The 27,940-nt window shown below is 45.5% G+C and overlaps 1 protein-coding gene across 1 annotated transcript in view; it reads left to right on the top strand.

The window, feature by feature from the left end:
- The window catches only part of OPRL1 (opioid related nociceptin receptor 1), a gene marked incomplete at its 3' end in the record, with an annotated part of 40,161 nt that extends 12,719 nt beyond the window's left edge, over positions 1 to 27,442 (top strand). The window contains 2 exon segments of the mRNA XM_081949780.1: positions 25,163 to 25,518; positions 26,919 to 27,442. Of these exon segments, the coding sequence (XP_081805906.1) occupies positions 25,163 to 25,518; positions 26,919 to 27,442 (880 nt within the window).
- Positions 27,443 to 27,940: the final 498 nt, after the last annotated feature.

The raw sequence follows: 27,940 nt of genomic DNA, 5'->3' as shown, positions 1-27,940 counted from the left end.
AAAAAAGTTCTTTTCTAGATTGGGAGTTGAAAAAGGAGACAAAGAGAGGTGTTTGCAGAAAGCACTAAGTGGCCACATTCTCTGAGAATTTGTTGTATGGCGACTCATCTGTTGTTCTGCTCTGAACTGAAAATGCCTTATGGTATCTGGGCTTTTGGCTATGAAGCTCCTTCAGATGTTCATTTCGTTTTGTTCAGAGTTCCAATTTTTTAACCTTTGTTTTTGGTGAAAGCAAAAAAGAAGCATAATTGTTCAAGACCAATGTGGGGTTGGACGGTTCTCTCAAAGACCCAAACCATCAAAGATCTAAGATCGGGACGTCTACTGTAATAAAAGTAACTAATTAACTTAGGATAGAATAGATCTGGAAGGGGCCTTGGAGGTCTTCTAGTCCAGCCCCCTGCTCAAGCAGGAGACTCTATACCATTTCAAACAAGTGGCTGCCCAGTCTCTTCTTAAAAACCTCCAGGCATGAAGCGCCCATGATTTTTGAAGGCAATTTATGTTCCACTGATTAATTATCCTCACTGTTAGGAAGTTTCTCCTTAATTCCAGGTTGCTTATCTCTTTGATTAGTTTCCAACCATTGTTTCTTGTCCTTCCCTCTGATGCTTTGGAGAATAATTTGACCCCCCCTTCTTTGTGGAAGCCCCTCAAATATTAGAATACTGCTATCATGTTACCCTTAATTCTTCTTTTCTCTAGACTAGCCACTGGACTTCCTTGAAGACATTTCGCTTCTCATCCAAGAAGCTTCTTCAGTTCAGCTTCTTCTTCAGAACCGAAGAAGCTTTTTGGTCGAGAAGCAAAACGTCTTCAAGAGAAAACAAGTCCAGTTGCCTTTTGAAAAAGTACCTTTGGGACAACCATGACATAGATGACTGAAAATCTCAATAGACATTTAACTAACTAACTAACTAACTAACTAACTAACTAACTAACTAACTAGCTATCTAGCTATCTAGCCAGCCAGCCAGCCAAATAACCAACCAACCAATCAACCAATGAAAGATAATATTTGTAGCTCAGAGCTGACATGAGAGGTCTTTGGTGCTCTCTGAGTTTGCTTGTTTTCTTGCAGACATTTCATGACCCAACTAGGTAACATCATCAGTGCTTACAAGGAGTGCTGTTTGCTGTCAGTTTATATTCTGGTGACTCGCCTGTCTGTGTGGGTGGGTTTGGGGGTCTTAGAGATTCTTTGGTTGGGCTGTTTGCTGTTGGCTTCTTTGGCAGCTTCTTGACGGAGCTATTGTTGGTCTAATGTTAACCGAGGAGTTGTTGATTATTGGTGGAGAAGTCCTGAAGTCTTTTTCTCTTTTTTGGACGGGTTGATTGTCTCTTTTGCAAAGTCTGTAAACGTTGTTAATGTCTATGTGTCTGTTGATGGCTGAGTTATCAGAGTGCCAGGCTTCTAGAAATTCCCTGGACTTTTTGGACTAATTAATTCAAACAACAACAACTATAACAACACAATAGCCTTTATTGTTATTGTATATCATGTATACAACGAAATTGGTTTAGCCTCTACTGATGCAATCCAAAACTAACTAGCTACCTAACTCACTCACTAATGAACCAACTAACTAACTAATTAACAGCCTTAGCTATCTTCCACTTTGGTCAGTGGGACGTCAACAGCATAGAAACTCTCATCAGCACAATTTCCATAGCGTGATCTGGCATGAGATAAAATATTGATCGGGAAGCATTAGCTTTTCAGATGGTATTGGACTACAGATCCAATAATTACCGAGTGGTGAAGTTGGACAGAATGGGAGTTGGAGTACATAGATGAGGTTAAGCCATAACTCGATCTCTTACCCTCCTCCCCATTGTAAAATTTGAGGTTCAAACCATGTCCTATCTTATGGCAGCCTTGACGCTCTGAAAATACCCTTTATTAGAATTTGGTGCAGACTTCGTATACCGTATATTTTATTTCTCAGGTTTTTTTTACTTTAAATATTTATTTATTTGTCTGTTCGTTTGCTTATTCAATTTCTATAGCTGCCCATCTCAAACAGATCTCTCTCTCTCTTCTCTCTCTCTTTCCCCCTCTCTTTCTCTTTCTCTTTCTCTTTCCTCTCTTTCTCTCTCTCTTTAGTCTCTCCCTCTCTCTCCTCTCTCTTTCTCTTTCCTCTCTCTTTCCCCCCTCTCTCTTTCTCTCTCTCCCTTCCCCCCTCTTTCTCCCTCTCCCTCTCTTTTTCTCTCTTTCCTTTCTCTCTTTCTCTCTCTTTGTCTTTTTCTCTCTCTCTTTCCTCTCCCTCTCTTTCCTCTCTTTCTCTCTTTCTCTTTCCCCCTCTCTTTCTCCCTCTCTCCCCCCTCTCTCTTCCCCCCTCCCTCTCCCTCTTTCTCTCTCTCTCTTTCTCCCCCCCTCTCTCTTCATACACATACATACATACATCTGCTTTTTGGATAGTAGCAATGGGGATTTTTTAAAATGTGGATTATTTGGCAATCCTGGTTTGCCAAATGAACATAAAAATTTATATTTCTTGATGTCTTTGGGTGAAGGGGCAGTACAGTAGGCAATATTTTATCCAGTGATGAATTATGCCTGTAGATTTCAGATGATGGAGAAAACTTAAGGATAATGTTTGCATTAGATATGTGTTTATAGAATTGTAATGGTTTACTGTTATAATGAGATATTGCACTATTATTTTCTTTGCTGTACTTCTTTTGGAGAAGGGCGGCATATAAATCCAAATAAACCAAACCAAACCAAACCTTTCACTTTTTTGATATAATCTCTTTCCTATGTTCTTGTCTCCTCTTCTCTTTGACAATGTATCTATCTCCAACATTACTACTGTTGTGTTTTGCTCTTTTTTTATTAACTAACCAATAACCCGGGGTTGCCTGGGTATTTATTTATAGGTGGAAAATATCCAGACCAACATAATTTCTAATGTTAGATTTTCCCCCTTACCAGAGGGAGCCCATTGTTGAGTACCGTGAAGCCGTTACCATGGCAACTCCACTGTGTTGTATGGTAGAAGTCATTTTATGGCAGTACAGTAGTAGCCATTTGAAGGCACAACAGGCTGTATCTTAACAGAACTCATACTGAAGAAGCCATCTTCAGGCTGAATTTTGGGCTTAAAGTGTGGTCAGAGCTGCCGTCTTTCTATAAATCTTGGTGGGGGTGTGTGGAGTGCTGGCTTTGTTTCAGTAAGTGGATTTGGATGTGTGGCTGCATCGTGATTGATAGATTGGTGCTGATTGGTGCTGGCTGTGTATCCGTTGTTGTTTTGTGTTGTAACGGTCTGGGTGGTGGGTGGGGCTCATTTGTTGACTAGGGCTAGTTTCCAGATGTCTGGTAGGCGGGAGGTATTGTCACGTTTATTCATGTTGTGGGGGTGTTTCTCTATTTCGATGGCTTCCATAATTATTCTCTTGTTGAAATGTTCAGTTTTGGAGATTAACCTGGTTCCTTCAAAATTAATTTCATGTCCTGTAGCTTTAAAGTGCTGGAAAAGGGAGGAAGTTTTTTCTTCTTTTCTGACTATGTATGTTGCAGGGTAGATTTTGCATGGTATTTTGTAGACTCCTTGGTTTTCTAGCTGGATTTTGTCTTTGGGGTTTCTTAAGATGTTGGCTACTTTTTGGTCAGTGCTGAAGGCTGCCTTGATATTGTGTTTGTGGAGAATTTTGCTGATTTTATCTGTGGTGCCTTTGATGTAAGGGAGGAAGGCGATGCCATTGTCCTGTTCTGTGTCTCGATTTTTGGGGGGAGTCTCCCTTTGGATTAGGTTGGTGATTGTTTTTCTTTGGAATCCGTTGGAGATTAATACGTTTGTGAGAGTGTGTAATTCAGTTTTCAGGTGGTCTTTGTCGGCTAGGCGTTTGGTTCTGGAGATGAGGGTCTTGGCTACAGAGTTGATCTGTGCAGGGTGGTGAGGGGATTGTGCGTTTAAGTAGCGGTTGGTGTGTGTGTTTTTTCCGGTAGATGGTGTGTCCTAGGGAGCCATTGGGTTTTTTGTAGATTAGGACTTAAACACACAATCCCATCACCACCCTGCACAGATCAACTCTGTAGCCAAGACCCTCATGTAAAGGGACTGGCTTGGGCATCTTAATGGCCCATTGACAAAGGGGATTGGGCAGGAAGCTGCAGGGAATTATTCTGTCTTTAAAATATGTCTCTCCCTTTTCACATCCAGGGAAATATATTCTGCCTTTTCAATATTTCCTAGGATATTTCATTTTTCTTGGAGAGGGCTGGGTGATAACTTCCTACAATTCCTACAATATCTCAGGGTCTGCCACAGAGAAGAGGGAGTCAAGCTATTCTCCAAAGCACCTGAGGGTAGAACAAGAAGCAATGGGTGGAAACTAATCAAGGAGAGAAGCAACTTAGAACTAAGGAGAAATTTCCTGACAGTTAGAACAATGAATCAGTGGAAGGACCTGCCTCCCGAAGTTATGAATGCTCCAACACTGGAAGTTTTTACGAAGATGTTGGACAACCACTTGTCTGAAGTAGTGTAGGGTTTCCTGCCTAAGCAGGGGATTGGACTAGATGTCCTCCAAGGTCCCTTCCAAGTCTGTTATTCTAATTTGGGGAGGGTAGCTGATGGAACTCTTAGCTCTTGAGTTGTGCATGTGGGATGAATTCTCCCCAGTGAGGGATGGCAACATTCAATGAGTAGTTTTGGTTTGAGATTGTCTCCAATTCAATTTGGGTTTCCCGATGAAACCTTTTTGTGCGTCTCGAATGCTTGAATTGGATTTGAGGTCTTCAAATCAATTCAAGCAGCTTGGTTGACATTCGGAGTCTAATTACTCCACTTGGGGATCCCGAAATCAAATCAGGTCAGACTTGCAAAGGATTAAAGAAGACGGAGCCGGATTGCAAATCCACCTGGAATCACCTATTCAAATTGGATAGCAAACCCACATTGAATTAACCATTTGTTCCAGTTCCATTCTGTGCCATTGCGGGAGGAGGAGGAGGAGGAGAAGAAAGAGGCGGATTGTCTTCACAGTTTCCTTTTCCATCTTTCCTGTCTCGTTTGAGCTTAAATTGGAGTTGGGGGGGGACATCCTTGGTGTTGCTAGACTTGATCCAGCACTGACGATGTTACCTTGTTTGGGTAATGAAACACTGGCAAGAAAACAACAAAGCTCAGAGAGCACCAAAGATCCTCATTCCTCCTCCTCCACTTCCTCCAAAATCCCACTCCCTTCTAGCACTGATGATATTCCCTAGTTGGGTAATGAAATGTCTGCAAATCCCCCCACCAAGCTCAGAGAGCACCCGGGACCCCATAGTCGTCCTTGTCATCCTCATTGTCGTCCTCCTCCTCCTCCTCTTCCACCTCCTCCTCCTCCCTCCGTCCCTCCCTTCTAGCATTGATGATAGTACCTAGTTGGGTCATGAAATGTCTGCAAGAAAACCACCAAGCTCAGAGAGCACCCGAGACCTCATAGTCCTCCTCTTCCTCTTCCTCCTCCTCCTCCCCCACCTCCCTCCACCCCTTCATCCCTCTGTCCCTCCTTTCTAGCATTGATGATATTACCCAGTTGGGTCATGAAATGTCTGCAAGGAGACCACCAAGCTCAGAGAGCACCCAGGACCCTCCCCCAGTCCTCCTCCTCCTCTTCCACCTCCTCTTCCTCCCTCCTTCCCTTCTAGCATTGATGATAGTACCCAGTTGGGTCATGAAACGTCTGCAAAGAAACCACCAAGCTCAGAGAACACCCAGGACCCTCCCCCAGTCCTCCTCCTCCTCTTCCACCTCCTCCTCCTCCCCCCGTCCCTCCCTTCTAGCATTGATGATAATACCTAGTTGGGTCATGAAATGTCTGAAAGAAAGCCACCAAGCTCAGAGAGCACCCGAGACCTCATAGTCCTCCTCTTCCTCCTCCTCCTCCCCCACCTCCCTCCACCCCTTCATCCCTCTGTCCCTCCCTTCTAGCATTGATGATATTACCCAGTTGGGTCATGAAACGTCCGCAAGGAAAACCACCAAGCTCAGAGAGCACCCAAGACCCTCCCCCAGTCCTCCTCCTCCTCTTCCTCCCTCCTTCCCTTCTAGCATTGAGGATAGTACATAGTTGGGTCATGAAATGTCTGCAAGGAGACCACCAAGCTCAGAGAGCACTCAGGACCCTCCCCCAGTCCTCCTCCTCCTCTTCCACCTCCTCCTCCTCCTCTCTCCCTCCCTTCTAGCATTGATGATAGTACCTAGTTGGGTCATGAAACGTCTGCAAAGAAACCACCAAGCTCAGAGAGCACCCAGGACCCTCCCCCAGTCCTCCTCCTCCTCTTCCACCTCCTCCTCCTCCTCCCTCCTAAAGTAGAATAAAATATGAATTAAAATATAAGAATGAAGACGTGGCATAAAAGGGACGGTTAGAAGCTTGCTTAAAGGGACAGGGAAATGTCATCAGCTTCTAACCACAAGATGTTCTAGCCAACGTCCCTATGTCAAAAGTCCAAAACCACAAGGTTCAAATAAAGTTCCTTAATGGCACGTAGCCCATACCTGTAACAAAAGGAGAAGTAAGACCCCCCATCTACTTATAACGCTTTCCCCCCAACATAACCAATAAGAAATGAGTTAACTATTTCCATGTTGCGCTGCTTTTGAGAATGTATAAGAACGCCTGCTTCGATAAGGAAGGTTGTTCAGAATTTGCAATGTTGGCCACGTGCTAGCTTTCTGAACCTGGTGGCCAAATAAACTTTTCCTGTCTCCCGAGAAGTCTAAAGCCTGTCATTTACTGCAACACTCCCTCTCTCCCTTCTAGCATTGATGATAGTACCTAGTTGGGTCATGAAATGTCTGCACGGAAGCCACCAAGCTCAGAGAGCACCGGTTCAACTCTAAGCTACAGATATTCTCTTCTAAAGTCAGGTCTCGCAGTCTCCTAACCATACCCCAAATGTGGCAATGGGGTCAGGTTTTGATAGAAACGGTGCGGATGTTGTCAGAGGTAGCTTTCAACCTACTGTTCAGGCATCTCTGTTGTTGATATTAAGTCACTCCTGACAGCCTGTGAGCAATTTGGGCATCCCCTGGTGGATATGTCTGCTATTTATGCTATGCTTTAAACTCTTTGTTTGCTCGCCCTCAAAATAAAGCTTAAGTTCTCTGTATTTCATTTGCCTCTGGATCCAGGAGACTCCATTGTCTGGGCACCTGGGATCCCTGCTTGACCCTTGCAAAAGTCTATTTTACAGAGCAACTGTACAGTCTTCACCAAATGATTGTGCAGTTGGGTGCAGTAAACTTCAGTGTTGTTACAAAAAGCAGAGAAGGGCAATTGACTTTAATAGAGGAGTCTCCTAGCTACTTACAGGTTATCCTGTTCTGAGCCGGAAGACTTTAAAAACGAAAACAAATTTTGGTTGGGTTAGCAAGACTTTTGGTAGCTGAGAAAGAATACAGGTATTCCTGAACTTATGATTTAGCAAATGTAGCTAAATCGTATTTTTGACCATTGCAGCATCCTGGTGGGTCGTGTGTGATCCCCTTTTGTGACTTTCTGACGAAGCGAAATCAATGGAGGAGCCAGATTCACTTAACAACCGTGTGACTAATTTAACAATTGTGGCAAGGTTCTAAAATGGGGCGAAATTCGCTTAACGCATCGTTCACTTAGCAAGGAAAATTTGGGGCTTGTTTGTGGTCGTAAGTCAAGGACTCCGCCTCTGGATCTGGTATGAAAGGCCTATTTCTTCCGTGCCTGATTGGAGGGGTCTTCTTGATGGGCGGAAGATCGCACCTCTCTCCGCGAAACCCCAAAGATACCCCTCTATATCATTGATCCTTCCAAGACCAAATTTGCCTGTGGGGGCTTCAAAAAGCACAAAAATCGGGTGAAAATGAGTGGAGCCCCATCCACTCGTTCCGCTACAGCATGATGTCACCGCTGGAAGTCTATTTGTGTTCTTTTTCATAGCTGCAGTTTAGCCAGGTAATCTCGGATGGAGAGAGCGGGGGGGCAGAACAAATTACAAATGGAATAAAGTGCAGGGGTCAGACCGTTGCAAAATGTGGAAATTAAAAATAAATGAAAGTGGCCAAGGATTTGTTCGCTCCCTTTCCATTTCAGAAACAGAGGGAGGGAGGGATGGGGAGAGAGAAAGAGAGAGAAAGAAAAAGAAAGAGAGAGAGAGAAAGAGACACACACAGAGAAAGAGACACAGAGAGAAAGAGAGAGAGAGAAACAGAGAGACAAAGAGAAAGAGAGAGACAAAGAGAGAGAGAGACAAAGAAAGAGAGGGAGAAAGAGAGGGGGAAAGAGAGAGAGGAAAGGGAGAGCTAGAGGGAGAAAGAGAGGAGGAAAGAGAAAGAGAGAAAGAGACAGAGAAAAAGAGAGAGAAAGAGAGAAAGAGACGAGAGAGAGAGAGAGAGAGAGAAAGACAGAGAGAGAAAAAGACAGAGAGAGAGGGAGAGAGAGAGAAAGAAAGAGAGTCAGAAAGAGGGGGAAAGAGAAAGAGAGGTAAGGGAGATAGAGAAAGACAGAGAAAAAGAGAAAGAGGGAGAGAGAAAGAGAGAGAGAAAGAAACAGAGAGAGAAAGAGACAGAGATAGAGAGAGAAAGAGAGAGAAAAAGACAGACAGAGAGAGAGAGAGACAAAGAGAGAGAAAGAGAGAGAAAGAAAGAGAGGGAAAAAGAGGGTGGAAAGAGAAAGAGAGGTAAGGGAGATAGAGAAAGAGACAGAAAAAGAAAGAGAGAGAGAAAGAGAGAGAGAAAGCAAGAGAGAGAAAGAGAGGGAGAAAGAGGGGGGAATGAGAGGTAAGGGAGATAGAGAAAGAGACGGAGAAAAAGAGAGAGAGAAAAAAAAGAGAGAAAGAGACAGACAGAGCGAGGGAGAGGCAGAGAGAAAGAGAAAGAGACAGAGAGAAAGAGAGAAAAAGACAGATAGAAAGAGAAAGAGGGACAAAGAGAGACAAAGAGAGAGAGAAAGAAAGAGGGAGAAGGGGGGAAGAGAAAGAGAGGTAAGGGAGATAGAGAAAGAGACAGAGAAAAAAAGAGAGAGAGAGACGCGTGGAGAGAAATTCCTGGAACCTTTAAAACTAATCAATTTTATTGTATCATAAGATGCTTTGGATCAAGCCTGGGTCATCCCAGGAATGGAGCAAATTACCCAGAGAGCTTTTAAAAGTCCGTGTAATTCTAGGGTGGGGGTGGAGAAAGGAGGGCGGGAGCAGGAGGAGGTGGTGAGAACAAAAGAGCTTAGCGAAAGGTCATAAATAAAATATGCGGCTGAAGCCTTATGCAATATTGTAAAGTCATCGGAGAACTTTGTGATCTGTGAATGATCAGGAACTCTGTTGGGAAGTCTGTAGTCTGGATAATATCCTGCAAGGGGGTGGGGGGGGGCAGAAGGAGAAAGATGATGTCATGACATGTCTGATGTCATTCATCCCACCTTACCTTCCCCCTTTCCTTCCTTCCTTCCTTCCTTCCTTCCTTCCTTCCTTCCTTCCTTCCTTCCTTCCTTCCTCCCTTCCTTCCTTCCTTCCTTCCTCCCTCTCTTCCTCTCTTCCTTCCTTCCTTTCCTCTTTCCCCTTTTTCTCTCCTTTCTCCTTTCTCCTTGCCTCTTTCCCTTTTCTCCCTTCCTTCCCTTCCCTTCCCCCTCCCCCCTCCCTCCCCCCACTCCTTCCCTTTTGTAGTTTTTCACTATGAAAATTGTTTGCTCTAAGAACTTAAAGATCATTCTTAAACTTGCAGTGATGGAACCATTTCATTTCCAAACAAACTGTTGGTCTATTAGCCTGAACGCAGACGTAATCATCCTCCAGTTTTTCATTTCTAAGGCATTCCTAAAAACATAGAAATATGCCAATTATAAATGTTCTCACTTAAGGGTGATAATTCAAACTGATTTCTCAGTTTGACTTTCTCCTTTTTCTCCTTCTCCTTTCTCTACTATTTCCTCCTCCTCTTCCTCCTCCTCCTCCTCTTCTTCTTCTACTACTACTTCTACTACTACCTCTTCCTCCTCCTCTCCTCCTCCTCCTCTTCTTCTCCCCCTCCTCTCCTCCTCCTCCTTCTACTACTACTTCTTCTACTACTTCTACTTCTTCTTATCCTTTTCCTCTTCCTCCTTCCTCGTCTTCTTTTTCTTCCTCTTCCTCCTCCCTTCTCCTTCTTCTTCCCCTTCTCCTTTTTCTCCTTTACCTTTTCCTCCTTTCCTTCCTTTTCCTCTTCTTCCTCCTCCTATTCTCCCTTCTTCTTCTTCCCCTTCTCCACCTTCTCTCCTCCACCTCCTCTTCTTCTTTCCTCTTCTTCTTCCTCCTCCTCCTTCTCCTTCACATCCTTCTTCCATCCCTTCCTTCCTTCCTTCCTTCTCATCTACTTTATTTAGTCTTTAACTAAGTTATCTTGGACTGTGTGAATTACATTTATAGATCTCTGCTTTTCAAATATATCCACCTTGCTGGATTAATGATGATGTTTTAGAGCAAATGTGTGATCGGATTTATCAGAATTTACCAGCTGAATCTTAGGAAAAAAAATTAGGAAAAAACCCATCGGCCTCCAAAAGAGAATAGGAGTCGTGTTTGGCTCTACGTCTTCTGAAAATTTCAATAGTTTGATTTTTTTTTTTCAGCAGGTGGTAGCAAAACAGGCAGACCCTCTGCAAAATAATCCTCATTTTGGTTTCATGTTGTGGTATATGAAAAACATGGATTGCTTTTTTTCCCCTTATACTTCAAAAGAGTATAAGAAAAAGCAATTGCATGAATTGAATTGGATCTAATTGGGCAAAATGGTCCAATTAGATTAGAAGCACAGTAACTCTGCTTCAGGTTCTCTATTTTATTTTTGCCTTATTCCGTTTTCTTCTCTTTGTTAGTTCTGTCGCCTCTGAGTTTGACAGATTGGGGGGGAGACGGTGCTGCTTGCTTCGGTTCGGCAGCCTCAGACAGTGAGGAGTTTGGGGAGGAACATGGGCCAGTCCTAGAGTCTGGGGAAGGCTCTGATGAGGGCTCCGTGTCGGAGGCAGAGAGGGGGCCAAGGCCATCTGGTAGTTAAGTGCTGCCTCCAGAGCCTCTGGAGTCTGACGTCAGCGAGGCAGAAGAACAGTGGGAGCCTGTTCCCAGTGTGCGCATGCGCAGAGCTTCCAGAAGGCAAGAACAATTAAGAGAAGAGGGTTGACTTGGGAGTAAGGCTTGGAGATGATTAGCCCCTCCCATAAGACATAAAAGAGGAGCAAACGGGACGTGAACTTTTGCAGGGAGCAATTAGTTCATCTGGTCGGTTCAAGCTTTGAAAAGTTCTGTTTGACTGTGTGCTAAGTTTGGCCTTACTCTGCATTTGGCAATTAGGTCTCTGGCGGCGCTTGAAGGGAGATCAAGGTGGGTGTTTATCAACATTCCCTTGAAAGACTGTGGCGACTCGAGCAGACATCTGTCGGAATCTTCACAGACTGTTTGTGAAGCCTTGCAGGCTGTGAATGACCATAATTCACGGCCGTATAAATAAAAGAGGGTTTGGGGGACTAAGAGTGTGATATATGCTTTCTTAGGAAGCCTGGTTCAGAACATCGTGGTGTGGCTTTTTGTCATCTCCCGTGTGTGAACAGGGAGAGGTTTTCTTCGATCATGTTGGAAGAAATGTCCATCTGGGTTCAATTCCAAGTGGGACGAAAGTCACTGGAAACATGGAAACTGCTTGGAAAGATGGTTTAATGGTGGACAGGATCGCATGGTTTGAGGTCCTGGGCAAAAAAGGCATATGGGGGGGGGGAAGAGAGAGAGAGATCTGTTTGAGAGAGAGAGAGAGAGACAGAGAGAGGGGGGAAAGAGAGAGAGAGATCTGTTTGAGAGAGAGAGAGAGAGAGACAGACAGAGAGAGGGGGGAAAGAGAGATCTGTTTGAGAGAGAGAGAGATCTGTTTGAGAGAGAGAGAGATCTGTTTGAGAGAGAGAGAGACAGAGAGGGAGGGAAGAGAGAGAGAGAGAGAGGAGAGAGAGAGATCTGTTAGAGAGAGATAGAGAAAGAGAGAAGGGGAAAGAGAGATATCTGTTTGAGAGAGAGAGAGAAAGAGAGGGAGAAAGAGAGAGGGGGGAAAGAGAGAAAGAGAGGAAAGAGGGGAGAGATAGAGAGAGAGAGAGAGAGAGAGAGAGAGAGAGAGAGAGAGATTGTTTTATACCCTCTGTTGGGCTTTGAATTTGAGTTTGTATTCGGATTGGCTGTCAGACTCCCAAGGGGCCATGCAGGGATAACTTGGTAGGTTGTCTGTGTCCCAGGCTTAGTTGACTCTTGCTGGGTGATGATGTAATGAAAGGGCTTTGGGCAATTCCTCCTATGGCTCTGCCTGAAGGAGGTAGATCTTTGTTATGTAGAATAGACTGGCCCATACCTTAATGATCCAGTGGCAAAGGTGGGGAGATGAATTTCTGCCTCCCTTTTAGGGGAAATATTCTGCCCTTTTAATATTTCCTAAAATATTTCATTTTTCTAGGAGAGGGGTGGGTGCTGACTTTTAAAATTAAAACACAGTATACCCATACAACGAGTTACACATTCACACCCAGAGACCAGGCCCAACACACACGGCAATCCCCAAACACACACCCCACCCACCAAAAACTCCCCACCCCTAAACCACCCAAGCACCCACACAACAGACCAAGCAATGCTGTGCAACAGCTCACTGGTGGTGGCTCTTTAGTTCATTGTTGAGTGCAATTATAGCTCTGGGATAAAAAACTATTCAGAAGACGTGCGGTCCGAGTTTTAATTGTTCTGTGTCTTCTGCCAGAAGGCAACAGTCCAAAAAGATTGTAAGCAGGGTGGGAAGAGTCTCTGAGAATGTTCTGCAACCTCCTCAAACAGCGAGAGGCGAAGATGTCATCCAGGGCTGGTAGATGGAGCCTGATGATATTCCGGGCAATCTTAATGATTCTCTGTAGAGCTTTTTTGTCCACCGCAGAGCTGCTCTCGTACCATGCAAGAATGCCGTATGCCAGGGCACTCTCAATGGTGCTGCGATAGTAGGTGCTGAGATAGATTTATCTTCCTGAGCATTCTCAGGAAATAGTCAAATCGTAGCATGTACGAGTCCCAGTGCTCATTCACTGGGTCATACGCAGTCAGTGGGGCGTGCACGGCCATTTTGTCTTCAGAAGGCGTTTTGAGTTTGCCGCTGAAAAATGGCTGCTCGAAGCCGCGCTGAGCTCCGGGCTGGATGTACTTGCTGGATTGCTACGCTCTTTTCAGTTCGCCTAGTTGCCTTCGGATCCCATCCTCGTCGCCAGTGTTAGATTGGGTAATGGATAGACACACACAGGCTTAACGGTAACAACAGCTCTTTATTAAGTACAACAAGTGAGAACAATCCAGCGAAGGTTGAGTCTGACAGCAGCCCTTTTATAGGGAGCTGTCAGACCCTTCGACCAATAGGATTAAACCTCTTTTCCCGCCGGAACAGAGGACCTGGGTGGAAACCACTGTAGTTAGAGCAAGTATCTAACAAGAACGTTCATTTATTTCTTCATTAGATTTTTGAAGGTCCATAATAAGCCGAGACTAAGCACGCAGTTGGGCCCATCCTTGGCCCAAAAAACCCTGTCTCTTTCTGAAGCTTTGGAACATCCATTAGTTGATTGGGATAGACTGGTTTCAATTGGTGACATGATAGCAGTGTTCCAATAATTGAGGGGATGCTACGAAGAGAAGAGAGTAGAACAGAACAGAGAATAGAGAAAACAGATTGTAGAAGAGAAGAGAACAGAGTACAATAGAATAGAAAACAGAACAGAACAGACTAGAATAAAATAGAGAAAACGGATTATAGGATAGGATAGGATAGGATAGAAGAGAGAATAGAATAAACTAGACTAGAATAAAATGCCCAAAAGCCAACACAGTTCTAGGCTGCATCAACAGAGGGATAGAATCAAGATCATGTGAAGTGTTAATACCACTTGATAATGCCTTGGTAAGGCCACACTTGGAATACTGCATTCAGTTCTGGTCGCCACGATGTAAAAAAGATGTGGAGACTCTAGAAAGAGTGCAGAGAAGAGCAACAAAGATGATTAGGGGACCGGAGACTAAAACATATGAAGAACGGTTGGAGGAACTGGGTATGTTTAGTTTAATGAAAAGAAGGACTAGGGGAGACATGATAGCAGTCTTCCAATATCTCAGGGGTTGGCACAAAGAAGAGGGAGTCAAACTATTCTCCAAGGCACCTGAGGGTAGAACAAGAAGCAATGGGTGGAAACTAATCAAGGAGAGAAGCAACTTAGAACTGAGGAGAAATTTCCTGACAGAACAATTAATCAGTGGAACAGCTTCCCTCCAGAAGTTGTGAATGCCCCAACACTGGAAGTCTTTAAGAAGATGCTGGGTAGCCATTTGTCTGAAATGATATAGGGTTTCCTGCTTGAGCAAGGGGTTGGATTAGAAGACCTCCAAGGTCCCTTCCAACTCCGCTATTGTATTGTATTGTATTGTATTGTATTGTATTGTATTGTATTGTATTGTATTGTATTGTAAAATAGAAAACAGAATAGAATAGAACAGAGAACAGAACAGAGAACATAATAGGATAGAACACAGAACAGAAGAAAATAGAACAGAATAGAATGGAGAACAGAACAGAATAGAATAGAGAAAACAGATGGTAGAATAGAATAGAAGAGAGAAAAGAATAGAATAGAATAAAAAACAGAGCATGCACCAAACATATGCACCAAAGGTGTCCAATCACACTTGGCCAATAAAGAATTCTATTCTATTCTTTTAAAACAGAATAGAATAGAGAAAACAGATTGTAAGAGAAGAGAGGGGAAGAGAAGAGGACAGAGTAGAATAGAACAGAGAACAGTGTTTGTTTGTTTGTTTGTTTAATTTATCCCATCTTACTGTAGAGTAACTCTGGGCAGTTTATAGTCATGAAGATGCCTATACCTGTACAATCAAAACATAAATATACATGAATGCAATTAAATATACATATAAAACACACATATACCATGTCTATACATAAACGTACAATTAAAACAAAAATCTCTTCCGAAAGGTTCACCTCAAAGGCAGAACTATAACTCCCACTCTCCTAGTTCCTGGCTAGCCCAATGCTTTTAACCTGCTCTCAACCTGCTCTCTTTAATCTAATGCTAAATTATACTCTCGGCTGATGGCAGCTTTGACTTTGGCAAGCCAAACGGCTTATGGGAGGACTTGACAGAACGTGAAATGTTTACTTAAAATCAATCAATAACCCCAGATCCTGATTTTTATCATCGCTGTACGAACTGCATTAGAAGCGTCCTTTGCCAACTTGTGCAGAGCTGAAACGATGCTAACACAATGCCCAGATATCGGCTGGCAGCTCAAAAACCCTTGGTAGTGCTGTAGGAATTAAACTATTAAAGTACCGCGTTGTACGCCTATAATAGATATTTGTAACTGGCTGTTTATAATAGCTGTTTACTCTCCACAGATTAGAAGGAGGCAGGAATAAAAGAATTGAAATGTTTGTACAGTCATTTTAACGCCAGACATTATGTGTCAGTTTTCTATACAGTGAAAATGATCATTAATCCAAGGGAAATCGTTATGTTTTCATAGCCTGGATATTTCTGTGCGGTTTTTTCTTAGAAAGAAATTGGTTGTACAGCAAAACACAGTTTTGAGCATAGCGTGTTTCTCTAAAGGGTGGCACTGATTTTAATTGGCAGAAAAATTATTTCGGATGTTAATTTAGTGCCCAAAAAAACGAATTGGCTTTGTTGTTTTGTCCACGTTCTTTTGAATTATATGCCCTTTATATAAAGTTGAACTGTATTGGTCTTAATCCTAGTACAGGAGGGGGAAGGGCAGGGAAGGGAAGAGGAAGAGGAAGAGGAGAAGGAGGATGAGAAGAAGAAGAAGTAGAGCAGAGGTGGGTTGCAAATCTCAGCGCTACCAGTTTGCTTGTGCTTGTGTGTGTGTGCGCTGCTTCTGCGCATGCGCAGAAGCATCTGGGCGTGTGGGTGGAGCCTCCCGCCACCACCACTACCGGTTCGCTCGATCTGGGCCGAACCGGATGCAACCCACCTGTGAAGCAGAAGAAAAAGAGGAGGAGGAGAAGGAGAAGAAGAGTAGGAGGAGGGGGAAGGGGGAGGAGAAGAGGAAGAAGAAGGAAAAGGAGAAAGAAGGGAGAAAGAGAGGAAGAGGAGGAGGAGAAGAGGAGGAGGAGGAAGAAGAAGTAGAAGAAGAACAGGAGGAGAAGGAAAAGAAAAACAGGAGGAGAAGGAGAAGAAGAAGAGGAGGAGGAGGAAGGAGGGGAGGGAGAGGAGAAGAAGAGGGGGAGGAAGAAGGAGGGGAGGGAGAAGGAGAGGAGGGAGAGGAAGAGAAGAAGAAGAAGAGAAGGAGGAAGAAGAAGAGGAGGAGGAAGAAGAAGAGGGAGAAGGAAGGGAGAGAGATGAGGAGGAGGAGGAAGAGGGAGAAAGAGGAGGAGAAGAAGATCAGGAGGAGAAAGAGAAGAAGGAGGAGGAGGAGAAGAAAGGGAGGAGGAGGAGGAGAAGAAGAGGAAGAAGAGGGAGAAGGAGGTGAGGAAGAGGAGGAGAAAAGGAGGAGGGTGGAATGGGAGAAAAAGAAGAGGAGGAAGAGGAGGAAGAAGTAGAAGAAGAGCAGGGGGAGAAGGAGAAGGAGGGAAGGGGAAGGAAAAGAAGAAGAGAGAGAAGGAGGGGAGGAAGAGGAGGAGGAGCAGGAAGAGGGGGGAGAGGAGGAGGAAGAAAAAGAAATAATAATAATAATAATAATAATAATAATAATAATAATAATAATAATAATAATAATAATAATAATAATAATAATAATCACAATTCAGTAGCACAAATGATCCACTGGAATTTGTGCAAAAATTATAATATTAAAACAACAACCAACTGGTGGGAACATAAGCCTGAAAAAGTCACCGAAAATCAGATGGTCAGGATCCTGTGGGATTTTCGTATACAAACAGACAAAATAATAGCGCATAACACACCAGACATCACATTGGTTGAGAAAAATAAGGTTACAATCATAGACATCGCAATACCAGGTGATAGCAGGGTCAACGAGAAGAAACATGAAAAAATCGCGAAATACCAGGACTTAAAAATTGAAATTCAACGATTATGACACAACCCAGCAGTGGTAATTCCAGTGGTAATCGGCACACTGGGTGCTATTCCAAAAGCACTGGAATTACATTTAAAACAGTTAAAACTTGACAAAATCACCATCAGTCAAATGCAAAAAGCTGCACTGCTTGGATCCGCACTTATATTACGAAAATACGTTACGACGTCCTAGGCCCCTGGGTGGGGCCCGACTAGTAATCAATGCCAAATCCGGCGAAACAACTGGCCGCTGTGATACAATCGCATAATAATAATAATAATAATAATAATAATAATAATAATAATAATAATAATAATAATGAGAAAGACGAGACAGTCGACCACTTGATCAGCGGGTGCAGCAAAATTTCACAAACTGACTACCTACAACGCCATGACCGCGTTGCTAAAATTATTCACTGGAAATTGTGCCAAAAGTTTGGATTTGAGTACAGCAAAAACCACTGGGACCATCAAGTTGAGAAGGTTTTAGAGAATGAGAAAGGCAAAATCTTGTGGGACTTCAGAATCCAGACTGACAGGCACTTGGCCCACAACACACCTGACATAACAATAATTGAAAAGAAAAAAGTATGGTTCATTGAGATTGCAATACCTGGTGATGCACGAATTGAAGATAAACAGCAAGAAAAAAATCACAAAATACCGGGACTTGCAAATTGAGGTTGAGCGACTGTGGAAAAAGAAATTGTGTGTTGTCCCAATTGTAATTGGAGCCCTTGGAGCAATACCTAAAGGGCTACCTCGCTATTTGGAAATTCTAAATTTACCTGACTTGAACATTCTGACTCTACAAAAAACCATCCTACTTGGAACAGCTTATATCCTCCGACGTTACCTTAACAGTTCCTAGGTCCTTGGTTAGGACTCAAGCTGCTAGGCTACCAACCAGCCCCAAAGGCTGTGAATCTCACCAAAGATTAACCACATAACAACAACAACAACAACAACAACAACAACAACAACAACAATGAGGGGGAACTGAGATACAAAAAGTAGAGGCAGTGATAATCATTGTAATAAAGGGACATTAACCGAAACCTTGTTAGGACTGAGACAGCATGATTGCAGAGGTAAACTGATTTACATATTGTGTGTATGCGTTATGCGTTTATTAGTAAGATGTTCGGTACAAAATGTTCAGGTCTTGGTTTTTATAGAAACAGGGCAGGTAATTAAGAAGAAGAGCAGCTGCCCCTTTCCAGAAAAGATTTGGCTTCATGAAATATTTAGTGTAAGAGTTAATGGGCCGCCATCTTTACCCAGTGGAAAATGCCAAATTAAGGCTTCTTTCTTTTCTATCAATTACATCTCCCACCCTTGTCTCTTTTATGCCTCCCTTTTTATTTTATGCTGATAAAAAAAGGCTGCTGTAAAAAGGAAGAGGCATGAAATGAGTATCCTTTCAACAATCCGCTGAATGAAAGGCCAACTAAGAGAAGAGAAAAAAAAGATCTAGCAAGCAGCTCAATATAAGGATTAAATTAAACTCTCGTTGAATACAAGATAAATACTTTATGAGAACCTCGTGAGCTAATCCTTCTTTTTAACTCACATCCCAGGCAGCGTAAGACAGAGAATTGAAGGAAATATAATGAGCAAGAAAGCCCACTGATCAAAATATTAGAATAGAATAACAGAGTTGGAAGGGTCCTTGGAGGTCTTCTAGTCCAACCCCCTGCTTAGGCAGGCAACCCTACACCACTTCAGACAAATGGCTATCCAACATCTTCTTAAAGACATCCAGGGTTGGGGCATTCACAACTTCTGGAGGCAAGCTGCTCCATTGATTAATTGTTCTCACTGTCAGGAAATTTCTCCTTAGTTCTAGGTTGCTTCTTTCCTTGATTAGTTTCCACCCATTGGCTTCGGGTGCTTTGGAGAATAGCTTGATTCCCTCTACTTTGTGGCAGCCCCTGAGATATCCCATCATGTCACCCCTAGTCCTTCTTTTCATTAAACTAGACATACCCAGTTCCTGCAACCGTTCTTCATATGTTTTAGTCTCCAGTCCCCTAATCATCTTTGTTGCTCTTCTCCGCACTCTTTCTAGAGTCTCCACGTCTTTTCTACATCATGGCGACCAAAACTGAATGTAGCATTACCAAGGCCTTATAAAGTGGTATTCACACTTCACGTGATCGTAGTATATTACTAGAAGGCCAGCAGGGGGCGGCACTGGCTGATCTTGCCTGAACTTAGAAGTTAAGCAAGGATGATATTGGTGGATTCATCTTTGGATGTGACACCACCAGGAGATCTCAGGACTGGGAAATTGGGAAAAAAAGCCTTAGAAAAAATTAATTCCCTTCTTCATCCTTTCCCTTCCCTTCTTCCTCCTTCCCTTCCTCCTTTCCTTTCCTTCTTCCTCCTTCCCTTCCTCCTTCCGTTTCCTTCCCTTCTTCATCCTTCCCTTCCCTTCTTCCTCCTTCCCTTCCTCCTTTCCTTCTTCCTTCTTCCTCCTTCCCTTCTTCCTCCTTCCCTTCCTCCTTTCCTTTCCTCCTTCCTCCTTCCCTTCTTCCTCCTTCCCTTCCCTTCTTCATCCTTCCCTTCCCTTCTTCTTCCCTCCTTTCCCTTCCCTTCTTCCTCATCTCCTTCCCTCCCCTCCCCATCCTTATTGTTTTTTAATTGATTTGCTTAATTTCCCTCCTTCCTCCTTAATCAAAGCCTCGAGACGGCTAGCCACGATCCAAATGCAGAATACGAAACCGCTAGCAAACATGGAGAAACCCGCTTAAAATTGCTGCAAAAATAATACTCATAATCTATAAGGCAGCCCGGTGAGCGCAGACGTCCTGCGGAAAAGCAACAGGGCACGCGTATCAGTACATATAAATACAGATGCCAGGTCTGGTGGCAACATATGCTGCTTGGAAGCGAATTTGGGCACACAATTCCTCTGGCAGGATCGCGATTGCTACCGAGAGCAAGCAAGGCTCCCTGGGCAGCTGTTTTTCTCTGCAGCAAAGAGGCTGGTTGACAGGGAGCTTAGAACCAGAAGGGAGGATGACCCTGGCAAAGATGCCAAGGTTGCAAGATGCTTTTTTGAGGGGGGGGGTGTCAAAGCTGCCCCCTCCCCGAAATCTCACAAGCTGGATCTGCCAGGAGGCGATTTTGGGGCCCTTCCTACGTGCCGAACGTGTCCTGGCCTCCATCCCCACCTCCTCTCCTGGTCCAGCAGTGGGGTTTTTTTTTTTTTGGTGCTGATGACTCATCGGCTGCCTTCTTGCTGTTTTAACGTCGAGATGAAGCAGCCGAGGCTGATTCCGGATTCATTGAGCATCTGTCATTATAAACCGGGGAACCGTTTCAAAAAAAAAAAAAAAGCAGCCGCCAAGACGGCATCGGCATACTTAATTCCACAGGCACAGCTCTCGTTTCTGGGCGAAATAAACTCCGGTCCCCGTTTGGGAGCAGCTGGGCCAGGACAAGCGTGTTTGAGATCGAAGAGGCGGCCAATCAGGGGTGGGATTGGAAAAAAATTAGCAACCGATTCTCTGCCCAGTTGCTGGATGGGTGTGGCCGTGGGGGCGTGGCCCGAGGTGGGTTCCTCCTGGTTCGGACCGGTTCGGCCAAATAGGTAGTAACTCCGCCTGCCACGCCCCCAAACCTCGGCGGCTTTTGATACCATCGACTGTGGTATCCTATTGCATCGACTGGAGGGGCTGGGGGTGAGGGGCACCGTTTTGCGGTGGTTCTCCTACCTCTCTGGCCAAGTGCAATTTGTACTGGCAGGGGGGCAGAGGTCGACCTCGAGGCCGCTCACTTGTGGGGTGCCACAAGGGTCGGTCCTCTCGCCTCTCCTGTTCAACACATATATGAAGCCGCTGGGCGAGATCATTCGTGGTTTTGGGGTCGAGTACCATCTGTACGCAGATGACACCCAGCTGTACATCTCTACCCCAAACCACCCCAACGATGCCGTCGAAGTGATGTCCCGGTGTCTGGAAGCCGTACGGATCTGGATGGGAAGTAACAGACTCAAGCTCAACCCGTCAAAGACTGAGTGGCTGTGGCTACCGGCACCCCGGTTCAACCAGCTGATTCCATCGCTGGCCATTGGGGGCGAACATCTGGCCCCCGTGGATCGGGTACGCAATTTGGGCGTCCTCCTAGATGCCCGGTTGTCAATGGATGACCATGTGACAGCCGTGGCAAGGGGGGCATTTCACCAGGTTCGCCTGGTTTGCCAACTGCGTCCCCTATTGGACTGGAACGCCCTTCGCACAGTCACCCATGTGCTTGTGACGTCCCGGCTAGACTACTGCAACGCTTTCTACATGGGGCTCCCCTTGAGATGCACCCGAAGACTGCAGTTGGTTCAGAATGCGGCCGCGCGGGCAGTTTCGGGAGTCGCTAGATACTCCCATGTAACACCTCTCCTGCGCGGGCTGCACTGGCTGCCTGTGGCTTTTCGGGTGCGTTTCAAGGTGTTGATTATCATCTTCAAAGCGCTCCATGGCACAGTACCTAGTTATTTGCGGGATCGTATCCTGCCCCACACATCCCTTCGGCCGATTCGCTCACACAGAGAGGGACTCCTCCGGGTGCCGTCCACTAGGCTGTGCCAGCGGGCGACGCCCAGGGGAAGGGCCTTCTCTGTGATGGGCCCGACCCTCTGGAATGACCTTCCCCCTGACATTAGAACGACCACGGACCTCCGCTCCTTCCGCCAGAAGCTCAAAACCCACCTATTTCAGCTAGCCGGCCTGGCCTAATTCAAGCTTTCCCACCTCCGTTTGTATTTTTAAATTTTACGGTTTGGTTTTAAGGTTAGGTTTTAATTTTTATAAACTTGTACAGGGGTCTGTTTAATCCGATTTTAATTATATTTATTATCGATTGTATGATTTTTAATTTTGTACCTGTACACCGCCCCGAGTCCCTTCGGGGAGAGGGGGCGGTCTAGAAGTCTAATAAACTAAACTAAACCGGTTTTCTCGGTGGTGCTTATGGCGCCGCCATCTTGTTTTTTGCTTCTGCGCATGCTGGGTATGGCCTATGTCACCGCCATCTTGTTTTTTGCTTCTGTGAATGCTGGACGTGGCCTATGGCGTCACCATCTTGTTTTTTGCTTCTGCGCATGCTGGGTGTGGCCTATGGCGCCATCTTGTTTTTTGCTTCTGTGAACGCTGGGCGTGACCTATGGCATCGCCATCTTGTTTTTTGCTTCTGTGCATGCTGGGCGTGGCCTATGTCACTGCCATCTTGTTTTTTGCTTTTGCACATGCTGGGTGTGGCCTATGTCACGCCATCTTGTTTTTTGCTTCTGTGCATGCTGGGCGTGGCCTATGGCACCACCATCTTGTTTTTTGCTTCTGCGCATTCTGGGTGTGGCCTATGTCACTGCCATCTTGTTTTTTGCTTCTGCGCATGCTGGGCGTGGCCTATGGCACCGCCATCTTGTTTTTTGCTTCTGTGCATGCTGGGCGTGGCCTATGGCACCGCCATCTTGTTTTTTGCTTCTGCGCATGCTGGGTGTGACGTATGACACCGCCATCTTGTTTTTTGCTTCCGCGCATGCTGGGCGTGGCCTATTTGGCCTCCTCACAGCAGGGCGGGGGGAGGGGTGTTTTAAGGGTGGGAACCCCCGTAGACATTTTGCTTCAGTGTGACTTTTTCCAATCCTTGCAAAGAGAGAAAGGACATGGATCAAAGTGCCTCGTCATTATTTGGGGCAGGTGGCGGAAAAAGGGGACTGGGGATGGTCAGGGCTCACCCCGTATCCTCTCTTTGTCCTTCCACTTTCAGCTGCGGCTTGTTAGTCATTTGGAAAGAGCCAGGCAAAAGTGAGAAGGGTTTTCACAAAGCTGTAGTTAAGATGTTCTGTTTAATGTGTCATTATGCAAAAATGTTCTAGACAATTAAGAAAGCTCTCGGTGGAAACGGAAATCTATTCCCACGGGCATAAATCTCTTATTTGCTGTGGTCCGTAAAATAGGTTATGGGGAATGAAAAGGGCCGTGTTAGACGTGGGGGGGGGGGGGGAAACCTGTCGTGTATGATTATTTCTTCCAGTCCCTGCTCAAAAATATTTCTAAATGGTAGCTTTTTTTCCCTTTTAACCTTATAAGCTGCCCAGAATCCCATGTGTGAGATGGGCAGTTAGAGAATCCATCAATCAGTCAGTCCCACCAGGGCAAACTATTTGCATATAAGCATAGAGCAAACCCCACTCCCTTCTACCGGTAGTACTGATGATATTACCTAGTTTGGTTATGAAATGTCTGCAAGAAAACAACCAACCTCAGAGAGCACTCTGAGTCCTCAGTGGTCATCCTCATCCTCATCCTCCTCACTGCAAACCTCAATCCCTTCTAGCTCTGATGCTGTTAACCTAGTTTGGTTATGAAACATCTACACGAAAACAACCAAGCTCAGAAAGCACCAAGGACCCCACAGTCCCCCCCCTCCTCCTCCTCTCTGCTCCTCCTCCTCCTCCTCCTCTTCCACCACCACCACCACCATCTCCTCCTCCTCCTCCTCTCTGCAAACCCCATTCCCTTCTAGCTCTGATGATGTTACCCAGTTTGGTTTTGAAACATCTGCAAGAAAATAACCAAGCTCAGAGAACACCAGGAAATCTACAGTCCTCCTCCTCCTCCTCCTCCTCCTCCTCCTCATCCTCATCCTTATCTCTGCAAACCCCATTCCCTTCTAGCTCTGATGATGTTACCCAGTTTGGTCATGAAACATCTGCAAGAAAACAACCAAACTCAGAGACAGCCAAGGACCCCACAGTTGTCATCGTCCTCCTCATCTTTTTGATCAATACATGACCGTGATACTTCCTTGTCCTTTAAATACTGGAGGTTTTTAAGAAAAGTTCCAACAGCCATTTGTCTGAAATGCTACAGGATTTCCTGCTTGATCAGGGGGGTTGGACTAGAAGACCTCCCAGGTCCCTTCCTACTCTGTTATTCCATCATAAACGGGGTCAGCTTAGAATGAGTTGGATTCGGAAATGCTTGAAAAGGATTGGACCACCAATCCAAGTTTTCTTCTTCTTCTTCTTCTTCTTCTTCTTCTTCTTCTTCTTCTTCTTCTTCTTCTTCTTCTTCTTCTTCTTCTTCTTCTTCTTCTTCTTCTTCTTCTTCTTCTTCTTCTTCTTCTTCTTCTTCTTCTTCTTCTTCTTCTTCTCCTCCTCCTTCTCCTTCTCCTTCTTCCTCTTATTCTTATTTTTATCCTCCTCTCCATCCTCCCCCCCTCTCCCCTCCTCCTCCCTCTCTCCTTTTCCAGAAGCTGCCACAACACATCAGAGCAGTGGTGGGATTCAAAATTTTTTACTACTGGTTCTGTGGGCATGACCTGATGGGCGTGGCATGGCTTGCTGGGTGTGGCAGGGAAAGGATACTGTAAAATCCCCATTTCCTCCCGATCAGCTGGGTGTCAGGCCTTAAGCCATCTTTTCTTTTGGATCTTTGGCCTGCCACACTTTCTATTATTCTGCTATGCCTTTTTCTATTGTGGGAAAATGGGAGGAGGGGATTGTACGGAGTTAGATGCTATGTAGACATAACAAAATTCTTTCTAGAAAGCCAAGGTCCATCCTTTATCTTTGCACCTCTGCACCGGACCGGAACTGGATGAGTGGATCTGCCAGCGTAGCAGTGGAAGATTGGACCATGTGATGGGCTTGTGGGTGTGGGGGAAAGAACTTGAACTTTCAACTGGGTGGGGGAAACCGGGAAGCTTTCAGATTCAGGTTTTCTCAGATGTGCCAACATGGCTCTCTTTATAAATTGGAACTTTGAACAATACCTTGTCTTGGACTCTGATTTAATTTTCGGATGCTATTTGGAATCCTGACACTGGGACTCGGGAGGCAGAGAATAGATGGGGGCGTGGCCAGCCACAGGTGGTATTTGCTGTTTCTCCGAACAACTCAAAACCTCCGCTATCGGTTCTCCAGAATTGGTCAGAACCTGCTGGATGCCACCTCTGCATCAGAGATGGAAAACCTAGCTGTATTGCTCTGCATTGCAATGTTCTTAATTGTGTATCAAAACACCTGTGATGTTGATACGACATAGCCCAGCTTTTAATGACTTTCTGCCTTGCTCTGTAGATTCACCAAGATGAAGACGGCCACCAACATCTACATCTTCAACCTGGCCTTAGCGGATACCTTGTGCCTCATTACTTTACCTTTCCAAGGGACGGATACCTTCATGGGCTCCTGGCCGTTCGGGAATGCCCTCTGCAAGATTGCTATCTCCATCGATTACTACAACATGTTCACCAGCACCTTCACCCTGACCATGATGAGTGTGGACCGCTACATCGCCATCTGCCACCCCATCAAGGCCCTGGACATCCGTACCCCACACAAGGCCAAGGTAGTCAACGTGGGCATCTGGGCACTAGCATCGGTCTTTGGCATTCCGGTCATGGTGATGGGCTCCACGGAGAGAGAAAACGATGGTGAGGAACAGGAAAACGAAGAAGGTTGGGGGAGGGGGAGGGGGGTGGCTGCCTTTAATCGGAAACGAGAAACGGTGAACTGGACATTGGACTGGCATCCGGTCCAGTTTCCCCAGCCAGAGGTAAAAGAGGGGAATGTCCTTTCATCATAGCTCAGTCGTTGGATGGAAAAGAGGACAGTTAAGAGCTTTAACCATAACGGGGAGGATCTTTCTGGTACTTCTAGAGCTCAACTCGTATTTATGACAGTTGCAATGTTCCCAGGGAATCACCTGATCCACTTTTGCGATCTTCTGATGAGCGAAGTCAATGGGGGGAAGTCAGATTCACTGAGCAAGTGCAGGGATTCGCGTAACAACGGTGAGAAGAAAAGTCGTACAATTGGGAGAACACTTGCTTAACCAATGTCTCGCTTAGCCACAGAACTTTGGGGGCTCCGTCGTAAGCCTAGGACCAACCTGTACTGCATCGAATAGAATAGCCAAGGACTTCCACCTTGTGTCAGATGTTGGGGCACCAGTGTGCAAAGGCAGGGGTTGTGCAAGGACAATCATTGCACAGATGTGACCATGCTGGATATCTGTGGGGCTTGCTGTAGATGTGCCTGCCCTCCCCCCCCCCCGAGGGCCTGGCACATCTGCCCCCCTCCCTTGACTTTATGCAGATGATGCTTAGCAGGTGTAGGGTTGTCTACTTGAGCAGGGGTTGGATTAGAAGACCTCCAAGGTCCAAAGCACCCGAGGGTAGAACAAGAAGCAATGGATGGAAATTAATCAAGGAGAGAAGCAACTTAGAACTGAGGAGAAATTTCCTGACAGTTAGAACAATTAATCAGTGGAACGAGTTGCCTGCAGAAGTTGTGAATGCCCCAACACTGGAAGTCTTTAAGAAGATGTTGGATAATCATTTGTTTGAAGTGGTGTAGGGTTTCCTACCAAAGCAGGGGGTTGGACTAGAAGATCTCCAAGGTCCCTTCCAACTCTTATTCCATTCCATTGCATTCCATTTTTTCTATTCTATTCTATTTTATTCCATTCCATTCTGTTTTTCTCTTCTCTTCCCTACTCTACACTTCTCTTCTTTTCTCTACTCTTCTCTTCTCTTCTCTACTCTACTCTTCTCTTCTCTTCTCTACTCTTCTTTTCTCTTCTTTTCTCTACTCTACTCTTCTCTTCTCTTCTCTACTCTTCTTTTCTCTTCTTTTCTCTACTCTTATTTTCTCTTCTCTTCCCTCCCCTCCCCTTCCCTTCTCTTCCCTTCCCTTCCTTTCCCTTCCATTCCACTCCACCTCTGTTTATTCTGTCGTACCCATATGAGAAAGGTTGATACGCCACGGGGAAAACAAAATAGCCCCATGGCTTCCAACCTCCTTGTTCATTTGTGTTCCTTTCTCCTTGCAGAAATTGACTGTCTCATCCGGCTTCCTGAACCTGAGGACTACTGGGAGCCCATTTTCGGCATCTGCATTTTCCTTTTCTCCTTCATGATCCCAGTCATGGTCATCACCATCTGTTACAGCCTCATGATCAGGCGCCTGAAAAACGTCCGGGTCCTCTCGGGATCGAAGGAGAAGGACAGGAACCTCCGGCGTATCGCTCGCTTGGTTCTCGTGGTGGTGGCTGTCTTTATCATCTGCTGGACCCCCGTCCATATCTTTGTCCTGGTCCGAAGCCTGGGAGCCAAGGCCGACAACGAACTCAGCTTATCCATCTTGTACTTCTGCACCGCCTTGGGCTACGCCAACAGCTGCCTGAACCCCGTCCTCTACGCCTTCCTGGATGAGAACTTCAAGACGTGCTTCAAGAAGTTCTGCTTCCCCTCGGCCTTCCGGAAGGAGCTTCAGATGTCCAACCGCATGTGCAGCATCGCCAAGGACGTGGCCTACGCCTGCAAGAACTCCGACGGGACTAACAACCCGGCATGACTAGGCGTGGAGCTCCCCATGGTCCCCATCAGCCAGCAGAGCCCTACCACGCCCACGTCGGAGCTGACACAAATCACAGCTCTTTGAAGAGCGTGGCTCGCTGCCTTGACCCAGGATCGGAGACCCATGGGGGCCATGGAACATTTTAAAAGTCTCGCTGCCGCTGGAGTTCAGCGGGAAGCCCGAATTCCACGCTTCCCCTTTGAACGATTGTATCAGGGTTTGAACTCCGAGATACTTTTTCAGGTGATGAATTCCTGGAGTCCTGTGTTGACAGACGTGCCATTGTGCAGAATTTTCCTCCTCAAACGTGCGGCTGTCCCTCTCTCTGTCTGTGGGCGTGTTTGTGGGTGTGCTTGTGTGCTCCTCAAGTCTGCTCGTGCACGTTTGCCTGTCGGGAAAAGACACTCAAGAAGTGGGGAAAAGACAGCTGATGTGCTAGGAGAAGACTCCGCAACAACATCTACAAACGAGGCTCGGCTGATGTTAACGCCTTGT

The sequence above is a fragment of the Natrix helvetica genome (genome assembly GCF_964273705.1).
Source record: "Natrix helvetica genome assembly, chromosome: 3".
Taxonomy (NCBI): domain Eukaryota; kingdom Metazoa; phylum Chordata; class Lepidosauria; order Squamata; family Natricidae; genus Natrix; species Natrix helvetica.
Note: the sequence above shows the minus strand (reverse complement) of the source record. Positions and strands in the feature narration are given on the sequence as shown.